General features: G+C 42.1%; 1 protein-coding gene across 1 annotated transcript in view; it reads left to right on the top strand.

The window, feature by feature from the left end:
• The first annotated feature begins 3,986 nt into the window (after positions 1–3,986).
• Positions 3,987–22,433, top strand: part of fbln2 (fibulin 2) — a 52,864-nt gene continuing 34,417 nt past the window's right edge. Inside the window, exon 1 of the mRNA XM_070839351.1 lies at positions 3,987–5,811. Within this exon, the coding sequence (XP_070695452.1) occupies positions 3,987–5,811 (1,825 nt within the window). The remainder of the gene's footprint in view (positions 5,812–22,433) is intronic.

Below are 22,433 nucleotides of genomic sequence, written 5' to 3'. Positions count from 1 at the left end.
AAAATGTAGGCCTACGACCACGTTTTGACATATCCTTCCATTGACACAGCCCTCAGCGCTTTGAATTTGAGCCTATTCTATTGTTCCACCTCATCTCTCATCTGTAGTTGAAAGCCAGCCCACTCCCCTGGCTGTGGCCTTATCTGCAATCAGAGCCGATCTGTTTATCACAGCACCGCCCACCACTTCACCCCAGGCCCTGACAGCTCCTCATTAGGACCTTTATCCGGGCTGCTGGGAGGGGTCCAGACTGCTGATCAGGTCACTGCGCTCCAACATGATGAGTGAGTCCATTCAAACATCTAGCATGCCACATTTGACTCCAAACAACACCCACACTCCCTTCACTCTTTGAACTCACACGTCCTCCGGAGGTGCCGCGTTGGGCCAAATTTACGATGCCTTCTAAAGGTTCAAACAAAAGAGGGCTGTAAAGTCACTTCGTCTTCTGCCATTTGCTGCTGCAGGGTCATGCTCCCTCCAAAAGGTGAATGTATGTGAAAATGACCGAAGATGAATAATTTCTTTACCACATGTGAATTCAGAGACATGCTCACCTGAATGACGTACATCATTATCCCTCCGAGGAGTAGGGCTCAGCTTGGGATCAGACAGGTAATTAAAAACAGGCCTGTATTTTAAGGAGATTTGTTCTTTTGTGAGTAGCTGAGATAGCCTATTGCCTCGTATCATGCATGGTCTGCAACTGGCTGGAGACAGGCAGGCAGCAGTGAGTGATGATGTGAGCGCCAGGCTCTTGTTTAGTCAAGGTTACAGCCTTCTATTAAAGATGTACATACAAGATCCTTGAAAACACAGCAGTGGACAGCGGCTAAAGTTTTCCCTGGGGGCCAACATCGTGGCTCTAAAGGAAATATAAGAGGGTGCAGCAGCACTGTAACTTCACAGCATGACTTCATGCTACAATAAGGTACACGTGAGAAGTCGTATAGAGTGGAATAAGACCCCAGTTTATCTTCCTCTTTAGGCTGATGTGAACCTCATGTGAGTTCAAAGTAGCTGATCACAGTGGCGGATGTAGAAATGTATGAAGAAAAGCCCAGATTACACATAAAGGTAAGCTTTAACCACCAAACACACTAAAACCACTGAGATACATTGTGCCAATTAGTGAGCTTTAAAAATGCAGGTATGTAGGCACACCTTTGAACCCCCCCTATCTCCATATTTAATGGACAAATATGAGAGTGGTGTCAGTCTTGGCAAGAAACTGAGAAGGCAAACTTTGCAAAATGTAGAAAACTATAGAAACAAGCAGGTGACAGATTCTGACAGTGTGGATATAATTCTTGTCATAATTTACTAATTTCTATCTTACAGACACTAAGAACATGGTTGTGCCCCCCCCCCCCCCTTTAGGCTACCTTCGTTTTTGTTTTGTTTTGCTCTACATGAAACATTTCATAACGTGTCATTTTCAGTCCAGAGCTCAACACATTAAATAAATCTACATGGTGAATAATAATAAATATACATGGTGTGCAGGATGGGCCGGCCCTGCCAGCGGATGGGCTCTCCCCCAGAGTCTCCAGCAGGGGAAACTTTCCGTCCCTCCCCCCCTTTCCTCCCCCCCTCTCCCCTCCCTCCCCCGGCTGGTCCCAGCAGCGCTGCGCTGGTCAAAAGGTTCACACTTGCGGCGCTCAGAGGACCAGCAGCGGCTCTCCAGTCCATCACTGCGTTCATGCCAAGGCAACGCACACCGGTGTCTGCGCACTGCTCCGCCCGTTACACCGTCCCAAGCCTTTTTCCCCGAGACTCTGTTCGCCTGCTCAAAACACTCTTTAATCCACGGATGTTGTGGTAAGAACCTTTGAGTCGCTCAACACGTTTTCCTTCTTGAACTTAAAACTTTCCTTTTGACTGAAATCTTTGCAATCAGCGGTGAACTAGACTCATTTGTTCCAGTTATCAGGTGGAGACAGGAGACAGTTTGCGCACAAATGATACAGACTTGTTTATTTAGCTTTTATTGTCCAGTTGCATACAGGTGCTGCACACCAGCACGGAAACTTCAGCAGGCTTTCCAAATGTCTCTGTAACACTGGTGTTGTTACACAGTGTCTACAATACACAGCCTCTATACCTTTAACACCTCACTGTCTGTATGGATCCCAGAATAAGTTATAGAGTGTTCTCTGCGATCCAAAGGCACATAACATCCCTCTGGGAAGTTGTCCTGTTACTCATCTTTTTCATAAGTGAAGCTTATGTGTGTGTGTGTGTGTGTGTGTGTGTGTGTGTGTGTGTTCAGATAGCAAACATAGGAATCCCCCATCCCTCTCTGCTCTGGGAAACACCCGGCTGCTGAGACCACTCAGTTTGCATTCTTTTGCAGTGTGCCTTGCCAACTTTTATTATGTCTAGTACAGTACCGCAGCCTGTCACTTTCCCTGACAGAGCTGCAGTGATCCTCACTTCTCAGGCTAGGAATAAGCCCAGTTTAGTGGCAGAGGACCTTCAGGGCGGGCTGGAGCTAGTTATCCCCCCAGGGAGGCTGTCACGGGAGCTTAAAGTCTGAAGGTTTAGAGCAAGAAATGCCAATTATTCAACTCCTCTTCTTTTCTGTGCTTCATATATTGTATTGTGGTTCAAACTGTTTGGCTTTGATGCTGTAAATTATTTAAACCAGCCTTTTTATCTGAATGGTGTGAACCAAACACTTTATGTCAGAGCTTGTGAAGGCTTTTACAACTAAACACTACTGTTTTTGTGTGCTTTTTGCCACATTTAATGAGTTCAGTTTGCTGGTTCTGAGAAGCCAAAACACGAGAAGACAAAATGTTTTAAAATAATAGTAAGAGTTATGATGGTAAGAGTTATTACTTTTATCAGACTTCTAATGTGTCACAACATTCTCCAAGGGCAAGGTGTAAAGTTGGAAATGTGTTTGTATTCTTTTTTTATACATACAGCATGGTAAATGTAAAAGTTTTCTAATATAACACACTTGTGAGAAATATGTGTGAGCGAAGGGAAAAACAGGTTTATCTGTTATCTTAACAGTATCAATTGTGACAAGATACTTCATGAATATCAGCTCAGGAATAAAGCAGTATGAGTGTGATGTAGAGTGTGTGTGTGTGTGTGTGTGTGTGTGTGGGGGGGGGCTTACTTGAACAGATGACCTACAGGCTAGACAGCATCCATTGCCATGGGAAAATATGCTCAGGGTTTGTTGATGATTTATAAGATCTGATCAAAAACAAGAATGTGTAGTTTTTGGAATTTTTTCAAATTCAGAGCAAAGCAGCTGTAGGAATTTGTGTCAAATTGAAGGCTTTGATTCTATTGTTGACTCTATTGTACAAAATTAGCAAAAGAGTCAATGATTTTATTTGTTAATGGTCATCTCTGATTTCTGAAACGTAATGCACTGATGAAGTGACTCCATAAAGGAGCTGTGTGAAACCAGCCACTGGTGAAACACATTATTTAGGAAAAGAATCATTAGTCAGACGAGACTCTGCACTTTGGTCTCTACTCCAGTAATCAGCTCAGAAAAGGTACTTTGCATAAAGTGTAATCAATTTCCAACAAACTCAGCTGTTAAAGCATTATGAAGATCCATGTTCAGCAGTTAGTCTTGAGGAATGATTGCAATACAAGATTGTAATGGCAATTTTTTTTTCTATGGAGATAATCAGGAACGGGGTAGAAATATAAGGTTTGGGAAGGTTCCAAGTTTCATTATGACAGCCTGCAGCTGATGTTAATGAGGAGTACGTAGTCTTAATGCTAGGACAACTATGAGGCTGTAAAAATTAAAGTCGTATGAGCTCAGCTAGGAGGCCAGATGTTGGTCTGCTTTCATTTTGAAAAATAAGCGTCTGTCTGCCTGTCTGCCTCTCTGTCTTGCAGAGCAGAGGTGGTTCGCAAGGCCAGAATGAGCCAGGATCCTTGAAGACAAACTAAAGGCCGTGGACGATACCTGATCTCCTGTGATTGTTGCGTGTACACCTGGTGTCATGGCTGAAGTATTGCTGCTGAGGTGCACATTTCTCTTTCTCTACTTGAGTGTGTGCTTGTGCCAGCGTGACTGCACCGGTGTGGACTGTCCCCAGCTGGACAATTGTATAGAAGAAGTGCTGGAGAGTGGTGCCTGTTGCGCTTCATGCCTGCAAAAAGGTTGCACATGTGAGGGTTACCAATATTATGACTGTGTCAATGCTGGATTCAAGAATGGCAAAGTGCCTGAGGGAGACTCTTACTTCGTTGACTATGGCAGCACAGAGTGCGCCTGCCCAGCGGGAGGGGGCCGCATCAGCTGCCACTTCATCAGCTGTCCTGATATGCCGCCTAACTGCATCGAGGTCTCAGAGCCTGCGGACGGCTGCATGCAGTGTGAACGCATAGGATGTATTCATGATGGGCAGAAATATGAGGCTGGACACTCCTTCCACATCGACTCCTGCCAGGTCTGCCACTGCCCCAACGAAGGGGGGAAGCTAATGTGCTACCCTGTGCCAGACTGTGACCCAGACAAGGTGCATAAACCAATGTTAGCTGCATCAGCAAAGGGGGACGCAGTCAGCAGGGGCAACGGGTACCCTGACAGGTTTGACCAACAAGGGCACATTGATCAGTTCTCCGTACCATACCGCCTTCCTCCTGATGGGAATCTTCCTCTCTTCAAATTGTCGCCTTTAGATAAGGAGGAGTCAGAAGATTATGATTACAGTCCCACATACTTTCCAGAGACCTACACTCAATCTCTGGTTTTCCCCACCCAGCCCTCCTCCTTCAACAAGGTCATCTCTGAGTCCCGAGGCTCTGACAGACCAGACAGAACCTCTGCCTTTCGAAGCTTCGACAGACAAAGCAAGCTGGAGCTGAGAGAGCAATACGGAGTTCATGACCATCCTGCAGACGGAGAGGAAGTGACAGAAAGTCCCCTGAGAACAGAGCAGAGTACCACCAGGCCACATATGCACATGGATGCCACTACCCCTTGGCCGCCCTCACAGGGTCTAACAAGTACACAAAGTGTCACATTCAGTGATCTGACAACACAGACAGATTTAGATTCGGATAGTGTCATATTTCCACTAAACCGAGGATTAGGGAATGAAAAGCACCCTGAGTATCCACATATGAGTTCACAGAGTGGAATTCATCTTCAGAGAAGCTCTGATTCCACAACACATCACCAAAATGCTCCAGATAATGCGACACCCAGTGGTTCAAAGAGTCAGAACAACATTAGTCATTCAGAGAGAGGTACAGAAAGTCAAACCACTCAACAGAGGCGACCAGATACAGTGAATTTCCCATTGTACATGCTGAGAAGCCCAGAGAGCTCGGTCCTTCCTCAGGAAAGCTCACATGGTCTAAAAGAATTACAGGGAACAGATGCACCAGCCAATGAGGAACGGATGGATGAAGACAAGATGGAAGAGGAGGAGGAGGAGGAAGAAATAGTAGCATTTCATAGTGTCACTGGGCCAGAAGGAGGAGATGTGCCCTACAAGATAAAGTCAGCACAACAGGAGAGAAGCCATGAGGAGTCAGAGAGCAGCGATCCGACCAGCAGCTATGAAAAGACCACACCCGAGCACAGCACCAGCTCCCCCAGGAGGCCTAAGTACCTGACAACCCCCATGGTGCGTTTCATTAGTACTACCACCCAGCCACCAGTGAGGTTCAAGCTGGATGAGTCTAAACCCAGCAGAAAGCCAGACCAGGGCCTGTTTGACCTCCACAGTGAAGACCAGGAAGAGGTGAAGGAAGCGGTGACGGAGAGAGAGGAAGGGAGGAAAGAGCGCCCTGTTTTGCTCATCAAACCTAATGGAGGTAAGTCAACAGATGCTTTCACAGCACAGAACGTCAATCTTTTTTATTTGCTTTTGTATTTTCTGATTTCCTTTTTCAGAATGTAATCAGTTTCAGTTATGAACATGAACTGACTATAGATTAGTTCACACATTGTCAATTTATGTGTCAAATTGAGCGGGAATGCCAGAAATTTGGAACACAAAATAGAAGATGCAATAATGGTTGATGAAAATAGACTTTTTGAAATATACTTCTACATATCAGTAACTATCTCTGCCCAGAAAATACGGAATAACAAGAACATAGGTCTGGAGAGTGTGTAACCACATTTTTTACATTCTAACAGAGCTAGAGTGATAAATTGTCCAGCCATGTGTACACTATAACATATACTGAAGCCAGTATAGAAACATTACAGGTGACAATATTGAAATACATTTTCAGTTCACACCACATTAACATGTCTTTTGTGACCCGATCACAAGTGGACTGCTGGGTGCAGATGTGAAAACACCCAAGACATAGTGAGGACGCATTGAGATCCGATCACCCAGACAACATTCACAGGTGGTCTGAGGGACCACATAGGACCTCATTCCTTTAGCAGAGTGTATGTGTGTGTCAAATGTGTCCTGGATGACATTGGAGGACCACACACTCCACTAATGTCCTCTGTGTGAGCTGAGGCAATTATAACTAACATTCTATCAAAACTATGTTATGAAATGATCCTATTGAATATGCGCCCTTAATCAGCACGAGTGAAATCCTTAATTACAGACTAGTTAGCTGTCTCTTTTCAACTGATTGAACACATCTGCGTTCTCTATATGCCTACTCACCAAGTCTTTGCTTAGCTAGTGCTCCATAAGACTGGTGATGGTTGAATGGATATGATTTGGACTGTGATAATAACGGTGAACAGAGCGTTATGTAGTCATATTGTCGCACCAAGCACAGACACACACACTCTATTAAGATTGTGGTACCGCTGTCTTAGGTCGGAAGCACCAGTGAGATGCTCTGATGTATCAGAGTTCCTGTTACTTTATTAAATATGTAATCTTGTTCAGCTTCTTCAGTACATCAGCTAGTCACTAACTTTGTCTTTCATTTGCTGGTGGCCAGATAGTATACAATGGGCTTTCACCCAGCTTTATGTAATATAATCTTTAATATACAGTTTTTAGACAATGAAAAACTGTTACCAGATTTTACAGTGACCCATCCCTGTGTGTACTAATGTAGCACTTCATAAACCTTAATTATATTTCTTAAATTCTATGAATTATTTCTGCAGTCCATGTTACAAACCCAACCTATATCATTTAAAATGTGGTCCTCCTAATGTTAAGCTATACAACATTGTCCTTGCAGAACAATGCACCCTTTCTCCGTCCCAGCCTAAATACCAAGCCAGACCATATGTCATGAGCGTATGGAAGGAGTGGAGGCACTCGCCGGTCTCCAGGTATCTCAGCAGGAACATAAATAGTGAGCTCAGGGTCTGTCTGGAGCAGGGAGTCAAACACTCCTCCCAACGTCCTGTCACAGCAGCCTCATACCATTCACCACCATCCCTCACCCAGCACACAAGGCCACGCCACTGTTTTACTGCATGTTGCCTCAGCTCTCCCATAGGAGACACACACGGCAGCTTGAGAATCTGGATTGGGCAATAAATTCTCTCTGGCCTCAAGCTTTCAGATGCTTTTTCAGAAGCGTGTCTTAGATTTGAAAGTTTTCTTTTGAACAGTTAGGAAGCTATATTTTGTATTTTTGTTGTGTTGTCTTTTTTATGTATTGTTCGAGATGTTTGTGGAGTCCAGTGTGGGCACTATTGTGGGGGTACTGAGCCTCTAGGATTTTCTGTTGGAAACAAAAAATTGAGTTTCCATAGGTGCCCCTTTTTTCTTAATGTTTTCAGACATATAGTATATGGGCAGTCACTGCTCACACCAAACATACAGTTCCTCAATTTACTTCAAAGTGAAAAACATCTGTTCCTGTTCATTTTCTTCACAACAGCAAATTTAAAAGCTCTTATGAAGTGGCCATAGATCGAATCACCGTCTGTGTTGCATAAGCTGATGGTAGAGTGCATAAAGGACATTATTTTGTTGACAACGTCATGGACTACTATTTAAACATTCGCTCGTAATAGTTTTGCAGGTCATTGCACTTTATGTGGGATAGCTGAGTTATTTGATCCGCTGCTGATGCATATGAAATGGCTTTTGTGTAGCATGAGGCAGTAGCAGATCCAGATGTTGGTGCCCAGGAGGGATTAGATATACAGAGTTAGACTCTATGCTGCAGCGACACTGTAGACCAGTGGTTCTCAAACTGTGGGGCGCGCGCCCCCAGGGGGGCGTGGGGGCATGACCGCTCCTGTTTTTTTTTTCAGTCGGGAAAATGTAGCACGCGGAACTAATGTTTGACATCGGACGACTCTGACTCATTTTCGGGTGACACACCAAACTAAAAAACGCTTCTATGGTGATTTGACAGAGAGAGAGAGAGACAGTCCAGGTTTGCAAAATGATAAATATATCACAGGATCGAAAAAAAACAAAACAATATGGCGACTCAAGGCTTCAAAGTGCCGGTCCACAAAAAAAAAACAGGAGGATACCGTTGCATGAACAGAGATATTTCAGAAAGCTACATACATTTTGACATATTTTTCCTGAGCAGTCCACCAAAAGCTGTTAGTGAGGGAATTTCAGGTGAGAAATATGCTGTCCAGCTGCTGAACATTCACTTATATTAGATTTACAAGGCCGGATTTAAGTGCTTGTTCCGACTTTCGTCGGGCTGCTTTCTTGGCCTATTAGCTTACTAGTGGAATTTCCCATAGAGGTTAGAGAGTTAGCCAACGTTAGCTTGCAGTTTACTGCATACAGCCGGTGGCTGGACTGAACGTACGATGTGTAAGTTACACTGGAATTTGTCATTTTTTGATGTGCCAGATTTCACATAACTGGAGTGACAATTGTGATGGAAGTTTCTGGAGCTTCAGAGCTCAGACTGATCCCCTGTAGTTTGGGATCATTGAAAAGTCACTAAAGTGTATTAATATATTAATGATATGAAAACATGCTGATTTGTTTTTCTGCATGAATAATTGTTTTAAAAAAGACCATTTGTATAAGGTATTACACATGACCAGATAATCCAATCTGAGTGTCAACCCCACCCCCTCTGACACACTTAAATAATGCATGACAGTGACAGGGGACCACCATTCGGGTGATGGACAGACACAAACCAGCTGCAGTTGCTGATGAGACTACACTTTCACTGGTGCCAGCAGCTGCTTAGCTTAGCTTAGCACAAAGACTGGAAACAGGGGGAAACAGCTAGCCTGGCTCTATCTAAAGGTGCAGTGACTTCCTGTAGGCTCCACTGGGTTCTTAGAAAGTTGATGGTAATGATACTGGGTTTGACTGACAGGGCAATTTAATTTTGTCTGACTGCTCAGCTGTTCCTTAGATGATATCTGGCGATGAATGGCGTTAAACTACCAGCAGTACGGTAGTAAAATTCTGTATCACAGTTTGTGTGGATTCAGCTGCCTGTCCTGTTTCCTTAAACAAACTAGCTGCAGTTTGTCTCTTCTGGTGCTAAAAAACCAAGATGGCAATTTCTATTTGATTTTCTTAATTTTTGAAAAAGCAGTCTGATGGAGCAATCAAGTCACAAAAAATAGTTTCTTAGAAGTTGGTTTTTACTTGCACAACAAATTACTTGTAGGAAAGTAAAAAGAAAGGTCATGATCTTGACAGAAAAAGTTTGAGAACCACTGCTGTAGACTAATACATCGCCTGAGCATAATAACAGTCATACCTGTACGCTAGAATCATACAAAAGAAATGTAAATATATTGTATTTAGTGATGACATACAATACCGACAAGAGGTCACATTCAGCAGGAAAGAGAACAAGTGATGTAAGTGAACAGTTCATGTTGTCTATTTAGTGAAATGGATCTTTAGTGCAAACTGATGACAACACAAATCGTATCAAAAAGCATGAGGATAGTTGGTGTCTTTACTGTGTGGAGCTCTCCACTAACATGACATCAAGTGAGACAAATACACTCAACACATTCAAACAAAGTGCTCTTTCAATAGAGCATGTGGCTGACAAAATGATCCACTTCATCTATTAGGGAGCTGGTTTTAATCAATTATTCTTTTGATGAGATAATGGAATTACATAATCACTGTATGCCACATTTGATTAATTCTCTGGCCATTGGCACAGCGAATATAAGGAATGACTTGTGCGCAGTGGACTGGCTGGCGGGTCACAACCTGATCCTAAAGTTTCTTCCAAAAAATGACAAATTGCTCTGTCCTCTGTAGCATATGCAGGAGGATAAGCTGAGAAGGAGTTATCTGTTGGGGCGCCAGGGTGCTCTTATTGCTGATAAACTGCTCCCTCCAGATAGAAACGAAAGGCTTCAGACTAAAGACAGGTGGCTGCCTACAGTCTCACAGTAGAGATAGGATGGAGGGGGGGGGGCAGGCAAGACCTCTCTCCAGGCTACTGATAATGAAGTTTATCAGCTTTGATGACACATTGTCTCAGGATAGCACCAGGAAAGCACACAGGATTTAGTAACTCTTAACATGTGACACACGTAGCACTATTTTTATCCAGCTGTCTTTGTGGTAACCTTTTCTGAAGAGGAAAGGCAAAGCTTGTCTTGCACCTCATTCACTAGAAATACATGGGGTTATGTTTTGGAACTCTTTCAGAAGTTATTTATTTCTTCTCCTGCCTTTATACCTGTAGCGTAGTGTACCATATTCCTGTTGGACATTAATCAGAATGTCAGTATTTTAACAATTAAAATGGAAAATCACAAGTGGTGATGTAGAAACACCTCCGTCCCACCTCTCCAGTCTCTCTCCATAGATATCAGAAAACTGCAATGATTATTCAGTTAATTGATTAGTTTTGACATCCTTTCAACAGGTGGAAGTTATTAACACTCATGGAGGAATGGTTATAAAATAGGCCTAATGCAAGTAGAGGAGCATTTTCTTCCATATTTACCCGGGAGCACATTTCCTCTAACAATTAACATTTAGGATAGCACTGGCATGCACACTTTGTATTGTGGTGTATAATTACCACACATTAGTCTGTTTGCATAGTTTAGGGCACAAAAGTGATTTTATGCTGCATTCACTTGAGATGGGAATTGCTGCTGGCACCATTTGTTTACTTTTTATTTATTTATTTTTTTTTTACAGTGCAGTACTTCATGTGTCTCCTGCAGTGAATTGTGTAAATGATGATCAGTCACTCAGATATCCTAAACAGTCTGTCAGGGTGAAAGCTGAATGATTTATTTGTCAGCTAGCTGCCTCATGCTCTCTGTCCCTGGACTCAGGTGAGTCATTCCTGAAGTGGCTTTTCTAAGGTTACTGTCACGATAAATCAGGCATGATGAGTACAGCTGTCTGAGGTGTCTAAGTAGCTCAGATTTCCATCTGTTACATCTCCCTGCTTTGGACTTGATGATTTTTTGAGGCATTTATATACTGACTTTCTCTCAGCGTGTACTCTACTGTGACAAGAAACATTACTTTACAATAATGAAAGGACATTTGCTAGAATGACAACAATAATTGTGGCAGATTTACCTCTCAACACTCAAGAGGTATACAGACGATTTTCTACATTAACCCTTTACAGTTTTTCCCGCCATTCCCCCACACAGACTCACTCACACTCACACACACAAGGCGCTGGCCTGTCCGTTGTGAGCAATGCGGGGTTCTTCTTCAAGGACAACAACAAAGACATTTTCCCCGTCAAAAGGGTTTTTCTCCTGAGGGCAATTGTGATTTTTTGATTTTGGGCTACATAGGTAAAACTTGACTTGACAAGGACACTTTGACACATGACCTTGAGGAGCTGCAGTTTGAACTGCCAATTTGATCAGCTTTAGCAGCTAAATACTGATAGCTTGCTAAGTTGGTCCATAAGGCTCTCTCCAGCCGATTCATTTTAAAATGAGACCCCTGTCAAATGGTTTGAAACATGCACTTAATAGCTACATACAAAATATGATGGTGAAAGCCTCAGGCTGGAACTACAGTATATGTACAGTATTTGTTCCATCATCCTGACAAGATGATTCCACTCTTCACTTGTCAAGTCACATCTAATTTTGTCAGTGTGGGTCATTGTATAAGAACAACTTAAAGTACCTAACTACAAGACCAACCGTAATGGAGATAGAGATGGTGTTAGAAAGAAAGCAGGGTGACACAGCAAAACACATCTAGTTTGTTACAAAGCTTGAGCCACATGCTGCTAAAACCTCCTCTTCCGCTGTCCACTGGGATGCCACTAATGACAGCAGTGCACAGTGTGCTACGATTTTAGAACTGAACTCTGACCAGGACAAAACGTTTTTGATAATGTTACGTGCTCTGCAAGTGTGCTGGGCAGGAAGTCTAGCACCGGTCTTTTTCTAACATGACCACAAAGTGATGCATCACTACATTAGAAATACTACTCTAGGTAGTAAGATGTGTGTGCTCACATTTAAGATGAAAAACACACCTGATCAACCAAATCTTAAGCAAATGCTGTAAATGCTGCAAAAAGACACCGTCCTCTAAACTATTTGTATAACTTGTACATGTATATAGCAAGGGGGGGGCAATGATCACAACTAACAGAAGCATGCATTTAAGTATATCACCATAAAAAATGGCAAAACAACAACGCCGATTGGTAGCTGCTGGGTACGTCTTGACACTCAGATCGCTGGGGACTATTTTGTTTGTTGATTACATTGAAGCAATTATTACTATCGTTCAACCACCCACTCAACTGCCTGCACATTTAACATGGTCACCTTCTAAAGAGCTGTAAAACATTAATTATTACACCTTTAAACATAAGATGCACAGCTAAGGAAATAACTGACTATAATGTCCTTAAGATGAGTCCCCACTGGATCCTGTGTGCTTCCACAACCACTGTGTGCGATCCAGATTCAAGGTCCCAGACAGTCCCATGAGAAAAACTGCAATCAAAATGCCAGTCACACTTCTGGGCCCTGACAGATAGGGTGGTCATGGAATATGCTTCACACAATTTGGACTGCTCATGGCTGTCCGTGCTGCTACACTGCCAAGAGACAAAACGTGTTTTCACACCATCATTCAGCTCTGAACAGAGCTCATCCAGCAGACTCTCTCAGACCTACATTGAGAAAATCTGCATATGTTCAGATAAATGCAAGACAAAAGTTTCCATCTGGTCACCTATAATCACACTGCTTCCTCTGGGATATACAATAGCAAACAATGAGCTTGTCCGCTTTGGAAAAATGTGACTTTGATCTGAAATCTGGACTGAATTCAGACAGCAGAGTATTACACAGAGTTTAAAAGATTCTTGTCTATATGTCTGGATTAGTGACAGAAATTATTTACCCCTTCAAAGGAATTCCTGTGTAAACAGTTCAAACTGAGCTATTTGTAACATATGATGGGTGAATTGATGAAATGCATGAAATGTACCACATGTGATGTTGGCTAAAGTGACTGCGACTGGATTTTCTGGCAGAGTGGACATTTATCTTCCTTACATCACATCACTTACAGTTGTGTCATGTTGAAGCACTTGTCTCATACATTATGGGACTTAAACCACATGGAGAGCATGGACTCACTGCAGTGTTTACCTCTCCATGTCAGTGACATGCATGGGACGGGTCCCAATAGTCACACTCACAGCATGTGCAAGAAGTCAAGTGCATAGCTTTGTGATGCATTTCAGGATTTGTAAGATCCCTTTAGCAAGCGTTTTTTTTTTTTTGAGAAAAAGTGTCTAGCAACAAATCTAGCATCTTTTTGGGTAGACCTTCACTCCTTCTACATAAAAAGAGAGTTGCCAATATTACTCTCATTTGGATGTGGCTCTGCGGACTGACTGTGTTCAGGGAGTGGAGAAAGCAGCAGCACACTCCAACCAGTGCATCAGCAGCCAGACAGATAAGTGAAGGAGATGTGAATGTGCATACCTAACAACCAATCACTGATCTCCGATGTTTGTTGGTGAAACACCTTCTACTTTGTTTTTGTTCCAAATAATTGAACTGAGTTTAATTTCCATCAGTTTCACAGTCTATACAGCAGATTTACTTGTAAATATGTAGATAGTTACGTTGTGACATCACACATATGCAAATCAGCACTTGGCACCCCTTAGCCACGTCTCGCAACTTTTCAAGTAGGTTTTATCCACTTGAAAATTGTTGGCAGCACTGTGGCTAGCTACTCAGTGGCATCCCGGGACAAGATACTAAACCCCAACTTGCTCCAGTGTGAATAGTGTTGGGGGGCTTTGAGTGGCAGGAAAGACTAGAAAAGCAGTGTACAAGTATAGTCGAGGTTTTTTTTTTTTTTTACAACAGTGGGGCACACTTGGTCTATGTGGAATAGATGATGATATGATGTGATGTGATGTGATATACTGTATATTTCCCTCAACATGTTTCATTGTTCCGGGGGTTCCCAGAATAGAAGCAGCAGGGATTAACCTCCAAATGAAGGATTTTTCCTGTAGAAATTATGTTTATTCTCATGAAGAACAAATGTAATTTCTACATTTGTAACACATTCCTTTAGTTTGGGGGATACTGGATAGGAACACCTTAAATTCATCAAATCTCTTCAAGTTCAAGTTGATTCAGACCTTTGCTAGCAGCAGTGTCACTATAAACACACATGAGAAGTCAGGCAATCATACAGCCAACAGATTTGCCAGATTAGCTACCACATTATTTACTTTTTTTAGATCATGGCAAGTATGGTGGGTCAGTATTGAACCAAGAAGTCAGACTGTAAACAGCAATGTTTTTTTTTACCTTGTTGCTGTGTTCAGTTAGTAATGATTTTATGTCATGTGACCTGAGGTCTAACTCCAACAGTAGCGTCACGGCCTGCTTCATGTCAGTTTGCTAACAGGTCAGCCATGGTGAAAGGCAGAGGGAGCAGATACTTGGATCAAACCAAACCAAAGAGTTAATCCCTGTGATGAGTCTTAGAGTGACTATGATTGGTTTTTGGCTTTGCTCCATGTCATCAAGACAAGCTCATCCTGCCCATAACTCTCCTGTCCCAGTACAACTCTGGCACCTGGCTCTGTATGGGTGGCTTCCAGTTCCTAATTACAAAAAATTCTGATTATCACACTAAGGTCACCTTTAAAACCTTACAAAAAACTTCGCAAAAATAAACAAATGTTATGTTAACTAAAGCCATTTGCAGTTTGTCTTTGGCTCTGCGGCCTGCAATTTAAGCCAAGACTGGTTTTATCACCCAAATGCTTCCTCCAACAGTTGATTAGGGGCATTTGCATTTGATTATTTATGAAGACTACCTCAAAATGGCAAATTAATTAGTCCTGGAGTTTAAAAGAAGAAGGGTAATTTTAGGGCAGGCCCTCTGTTTAAATAGTTTTCATTCAGAGGAAATTTAAGTGGTACATTTTCTCCTACTGAAAGTCAAGTATTCTAATCTAATCATTAGCTCACGCTTAACAATGGGGATTCAACAAATGTAGTGTCCATGAGTCCAAGTTTTTCTTCTGTTCTTAACACTTGGTGTACGATATGTTTGAATAAGCTTCTGGTCCACAGAAGGTGATAAGTGTTTCCGAGTTATAATTATTCCGAGGAATAATTTGGGCGGTTGGTATGAGTAGCCGAAGCTGACAAGACAAAGAACAGAGCTCAACTTAAAGAAATAATAACATAATAATAATAATAACAGAACTGGGATCAGGATTAGAGAGATGAAGATTGAATTGAGTATCATATAGTGATAGAAACTCTTATACTTACTTAGAAGTAAGAGAAAAACAGCAGTCTCTTCCTGTTGCAGTGATACATTCCAGAAATAATCACTTACACCCAAAACAAACATACATCAGCCTCTTCCAGATGGTCGTGTAATCATCTCTTAATATCTGAAATTATTTCAACACAGCATTTTGTTCTGCACTTTTACATATTTCAGCCACTCTTTCTGCACTCTCAAGCAAGGCTGTTTTCTTATTTTCAGCCTCATTGCAACTATATTTCTTCAGATGACTTTGATCATTTACATTTGCAGGATTATGTGCTTGTTTGGGTCTAGAATGCTCCTCAAGTCCATGGGTTTAAGAAATCTAATCAGTTAGTTGATATTCAAAAGTACATTTTGTGAGTCGTCACATCTGAGCAAGGCTCTGTAAGTAAGGTTAGCCCTACATGTAGTTTGGTCGCTAGAGAAAATAAGAAACCACAGCTGGAAGATAGACGTGTTGTTTGGCAGCTTTACTGATTTTCAGTAAGTTACTTTATGTTATTTAATAAATAATAATTTCTTAGTTGCAGTATGCTGACTCCATATGAGCTGTTGCATCGTCTACTCTTGGTAGTTCCCCCTTTGACTGAGCAAGCAGTGAGACCAAAAGGTCAAGAGGAAAACCTTTAAATTAAGTCAGTCAGGTTGTGCAGAAGGTACAAATCATCAAGTCATCATCCACAGTAGTGACTTGACAGAAACAGGGTGTCAGTAACTCAAAAGCAAACAAAGAACAGGGGCACAATCTCTGTTATTTATGATGTCAGTGGAAGGTATGTCTGATTAACAACTCCAAGATGGATGACCCTCAGGTGTCCCATGTTTTTGCCATCTCCAAACCCCTGATATATCACAAGGTGTTCTGAGATGTTCTTTCTTCTGGAAGACCGGGTGTAAAAAGCATTGGCTCTGTTATTGCCTCGGCCCCAGAGGGGAGTCAGTACGGCCCCCAACATTCTTGCATCCTGCTGTCCCTGAATAATACTGCAGTTATGAAAGTCCGCTCCTCGTCACACTCCTGTCCTGGTGTCAGTTCGACCTGCTGTATGACCCCAATTAACAAAACAATACTGAGTTCTCTGCAGCTAAGCACATAGACTACACAAATGGGCCCCTGAAGATCTCACATTGCAGAACACTGGTGTTGTAGCACACTGTGCATAAGCCAAAAGGCTGTGCCAATGTTTGTATAGTGGCCTACAAAAAAAAGCCCCAACAAAACGGATCCTTACTTGGACTGAGCCCATTTGTGTTATTGTATCGTACTGCCTGAGCAGAATGTAAGACACACAAAAGAACACACACTTGCTTTACTTCCACTGCCTCTGGCGTTTTTCCTCAGCTCTGAATGAAATAAGCTCAGCTCTTCGCCGGCTGTTTGGGTAGAAAATAAGAGACATAAATTTTTTTTTTTTGGTAGTGTTATTCCCAACAATGGAGAAAGTGTCTCTCAAGATGTCGGCATTAAAAGCAACTGGCACAGATATCGTGAATAATGGATGATATTGATTCTCATCTCCTGTTATATTTCTTGCATATAACTCAGCTTGATAGCTTTCTTTTACATATCTTAAGTGGATCTGTGAAAGCTTTCGCCTCTCAGCCTGCTATCTCCTGCTTTGTTCTCAGCTGATGCCAGGGCCATTTTGCTCATCGACAGGAAGCAAATCGTCTAAATAAAAGCAGACGATGATGTAGAGCAGGTCCCTCATCCGTCATGGGGGTCACCCTCCTTATCTCTGAATGTGGAGAAGTACTTGGTTCATGAGCGCAGGCTGCCTACTTTCGGTATGACCTTGGTCACGTGGTTTTCAATGCTGGCTGCCAGTGGCAAAGTGGAACATCAAGCAGCTAATCATGCAAAGCTGCATTTGTTTCTGTGTTTGTTGGATTTTAGCAAGAGATTGAGTCAACAAACACTTGGATTTGCTGTCGAATGTGAAAAACTTTTCTTTCTTCTTGAGGAGGAGTGGAGGTTATTAGGTAAACAGAAAATTATTATTTTTGCAATTAATCAGGGCAACAAGCCCTCTTGTAATAACACACAAAGGGTTTGTGAGGAAAGGACGTGAAACAGCTGGAAGTCGAGCTTTAAGAACCACAGCACTCTGTGTTTTGCTGCCAAAAGAATCAGAACTGAAGGGGGAGGCAAAAATCAGACATCTCCAAACAATCTCATATGTTACATGTCATCTTCAAACAATCAATTCACCCATTTTACACAAAACAGACAAATAAATAAATACTGAGCTATTTCTAGTGGTATCGGGTCTTGCAGCTTTAATTTTATGTGCCCAAGTTTTGAAATATTTTTGCCTCCATCCCAATACAACAGAGCTAAATGGAATTTGTCTGTGGTGCTCACAGCACTGAACATGCATGCACAGGCATTTAAAAAAGTCAACAATAACAATAACGATTTCCAGAAATTGTATTCTCATTACTCTGAATAATCACCAGTTGTCATAGTGACTATTTCATGCACAACTGTAAAGTAGCTCAATTGAAAACACTTTGTTCACTTCCTTTGTCTTCCATTCACTGTGGTGGCAGAAATCTTAGCAACCTTGTCCATTTTTTCAAATATTTTGTTGCATTTTAAATACCCACCAGCAGCTTGAACACTATGCTGCATCTGATTTGGTTTAGGTGCAACATTTTAGACTACATAAATAGACTACATAAATTACGTTTATTCACTTCTTTTTTCAACTGGTATGGGTACCTGGAAGTCAGTATACCAAATCCCAGGTACCCATATCCGGACCAGCACTAGTACTGGTCTTCCCAATTTTAACATTGTTATTTAAAGAATGCTTAGCCAATATCAACCAAGACATGAAAGAAGACCAGCTATCTCCAACAACAACTTATCTAACAAGCTAATAAGTTGCTTAGTTTTGTTGTCCAACGCTGTGCAGGCTGCAGGCGTGGTGCAGGAGACTTGGCTGTCCGGCAATCAAACATGGTCCACCCCTCAGTTTTTAGATATATTTGATGTTTGACTCGGTGTTTCCTCAGGTTTGACATGTTGCCTTGGCTTTGAAAAGTGTAATCACACTTAGGATTACTCTTGACTTACCAAGTGTTTGTACTTGAACTAGCTGCTGGGAGGTCATAGTCTTGCTTTCTCTCTTTCTCTCTAATGTAAAGTCTAGCCCAGCGTCTCCCAGTCGTGGTGCTGGAGGCCCACTGCGCTGCATGTTTTAGATGTCTCCGTACTCCAGCTGTGTTTGAAACACTGCTCTAGCCTACTCTCTTTGCCCAAGTGATTAAACGTGAATTGGTACTTGGCGTTACTGGCGTAATTCAGTTGTTACCCATAAAAGTACAGCGTTTGGCACCCAACCCTACTTTGAGCAAATGGGCACAAGTAATCTGGTCCTATCTAAAGTCGAAATGATCAGAACTCATTGCATCTTGTTTGTTGAATCTGTACAAATATAAAATGTGATTTTGTGTTTGTATGTGCTGGAACTACCATCTGCCAGCTACTTCTTTGTAGAGTCCAAAGAGTGGGTTGCCAAATACAGTTGGTGAGGGAAAGTTTTGGTTTGGGTCTCTTACTAAGAATTACATCTAAATCCACAAATTGTTGTTTTTAGGGTTAAACAAACAAGAAAGATACATGTGAACTAGCTTTAGAGGCAGAACCAGGCTAGCTTGTTCCCCTGCGTCCAGTCTTTATGCTAAGCTAAGCTAACCACATGTAATTGCAGTCCTGTCTCCCTCTTTTCATCTCGTCTCCTTTCTTTCTCAACTTCTATAAAGGTACTTTGGCAAACAGTAGGCACTATTACCGGTTTCCGAATAGAATATTAGGAGTTTGATGTCTGTATTTTTCGCTCATGCCAGGAAGTGTGTCCTCTGACTGATGAAGAATTTCTTTTTCTTTTGGAAAAGTATTCTAAAAGCATTTATTTCATTTTTTCAGCATAGGACCAGATCTGTCCTCAGTGGGGCAGCTATAACTGGCAGATGTGAGAGGTCGATCTGAAAGAGAGTCTGGCATTTTGTTGCCAGGAAGGCAGCTCTTTGAAACTCTGCTTTCAAGGCTGTGTCTGGTCCACAGCTCAGATCTCATCCAGACTTGCTTCTGCTGGTGGATTTTTAGCAGAATGATCTTTCCTGATGCTGGCAGAATTGAGCATAATGAAGCCTGGCAGTGAGAGGATGTCCCAGAATATAAAGGAAATTACTCATTACTTACCTATGGTGTGAATACGTTTAGAGCTTAATAACCATTTAACACAATGCAAGGTGGCGTTTTACGACATTTTCACTAAATCAGTTGTAGACCTCATTAACTTAACCAAAATGTTTGGTTTGAAATAAAGTTTGGTGGCCAAATTTGGAAGATTGACTTGGATTTTTTTGTTTGAGCCACCCTGCTGTTTCATATTTGGAGAAAAACAGCAGCAGACATTTCTCATGAGGCAGCTGGAGCCGGGCCCAGGGTGCCGCTGTGGACAGGCTGCTGTTGACGGGTGTCTGGGGCTGATAGATTGCCAGACATGAAAAGGGCTGACTGGTGGTGGGAGGCCGGATGGGCACGCTGGGCATTGCAGGAGATTAGCATTTCTCGGCAAAGAGGGAAATTTGTTGAGAGCAACAACAAAGCCACAGGCTCTTCTGTTTCAGAAACAAGAGGCAAAAGGTTTCTGGCTTTACCCCTGAGGAGGGCAGAGTGTGAGACAAAGAGAGGACAGTGATGTACTGCGCAGGCCTTTATTTTTCTATTTTAGTGAAAACATACTTTTCATGGACAAGCCCTGACTCATTGTAAGGACAGTTCTCTCACGCCTACAGTTCATTATATTCCCATCTGCTTTACAGATGAGACCTTAGGGGTTAGAGTGAAGGGAAAGGTGGGACGGAAATGTTACTTGCATGTAGCTGTGGTCATGGTAAAAGTTTGTGTAGATGTGAGAAATCCAACAACGTTTGGACTGACCTTAAACAAGTGCGACTAAAAACAATGCTGTTGTTCACCAGGTGACATTGGAGAGAGATTCCACCTGAGACAACAACACTGGCTGATTGTCTGGCTATTTGTACAGGAAGCAACTATTTTTAAAGCAGACTGAAAGCAATCTTTTATGTAAAAATACACCTGTCTTTCCAGCCTCGCTTAAAAATTGTCCTGTCTGCCAAATAGAAATGATTGCAGTGAGTGTGATCCCTGGCTGGAAATGTTTTCCACTCATGGGAAATATTACACAGACATAAAAACTTAGTGAGTGAAATGCATTCTATGCATGAACATACAGAGGCTTAACATCTTCTCAAAGCCCGTGGACCAAAGAAATACATGAACATTATTTGAACAGTGTATAGATACTGGCCAGAGGACTACACAGGCTGAAACTGAGACCTGAAGCTGACCCAACCTAGCTAAACTAGACTGGTACTGCCAAGTTTGAGAGCGTAACCAAAAGCTATATTGTGTATTCTCCTTCCACTCCACATATTCCAGTCACTGCTTATTTGAACTAAAACCGATCATTTTTTAGGTGGGCTGAGGCACATTTTTCTGCTCCCCCCATCCACAGCTGTACTTTGCTCAGCGTCCTGCCTGCCTCTCCTAATAGGGGATGTGTAGATTGCCATCTGCTGTACAGAATATAGTAACTACTTATACCTCATACAACCCCACTAACAAAATCCAAACTATCCATTAAAATACAACTTTGCAAACTGTCCCTGTTTCCTATAAGTTCATCCAGAGAAGAATCTCCATCATATCAGAAGTGGTCAACAATAATTGCCATACCTCTGGACAGCTCTATATCAGCATGATAAATCAGCAAATTAATGCATTGTCACCTCATTAGCAGCAAGAGTGTCCATAATATGGAGACTTTAGTGGCTGCAAACATTGTCTGCATGTTGTCAGGTGGTGCAGATGTGTCTGACATGTGTTCTCAGTGTGGTGTGAGACAAGTCTGTGTTTGGCCAGACAGAGAAATGATGGGTGAGCAGTGTGAGGCTGGGCTAATCAGTCCAGTCAAACCCCATGGGAGCCCCTGCAGTGGTCAGATATCTCTTATTTTTGGTCTATCTGCTACATTCATGCAGTTTGGAAAAAGACGCAGTGCTGTTAACCTGGCAACCATTTTGACACTTTCAACGATAGCAATTTACAAAAGTATGGTTTCGGAGCTACTTTCCATTTTTTCCCCAGTAATTAATAGGCTACTTTGGAGTGTTAAGCTGCATCTGACCCTATCCGCCTCTCCTGCTGAACCTCATGTTTGGTCTTTGGCAAGCACTCCTGGAACATACTTCACTCAACAGTGGGAAATTACACTGCATCCAACTTTCCCATTTAACGTCAGTGTGAAGTAATGAACCTGTGCAATTGTGACAGTCCCACAGTTTATTTTTCCTTTTTACAAAATCAGACTGCAAGGATGTTTTTGCATCTTGAAAGTGCTCAGAAAACCTGGGAACGTGCTTTGTGAGCAATCTTTTCCTGTTGCCTTTATTCATCTGTCCTCAAAGCTGCTGTAACAATGAAAGGAAACATACCTCAAAGCTTAGCTTGTTCGTTCTTGGGATTAGACGCAGATCTCACAGATTGCAACATGGATACATCCACTTTAGCCATTACTGTTCGAGATGAAGCCCTTTAAAAGTAGGCTGTCAACAAGCACATGAATTTTACAATAATAATGCTTTACATAGTGAAACATGAATGTTTTGGGGGTAAAATAAGAAGTTGTTTTTACTTTCAAACGTCCTCTCTCCACT

The sequence above is a fragment of the Pempheris klunzingeri genome, chromosome 2 (assembly GCF_042242105.1).
Source record: "Pempheris klunzingeri isolate RE-2024b chromosome 2, fPemKlu1.hap1, whole genome shotgun sequence".
Classification (NCBI taxonomy): domain Eukaryota; kingdom Metazoa; phylum Chordata; class Actinopteri; order Acropomatiformes; family Pempheridae; genus Pempheris; species Pempheris klunzingeri.
Note: the sequence above shows the minus strand (reverse complement) of the source record. Positions and strands in the feature narration are given on the sequence as shown.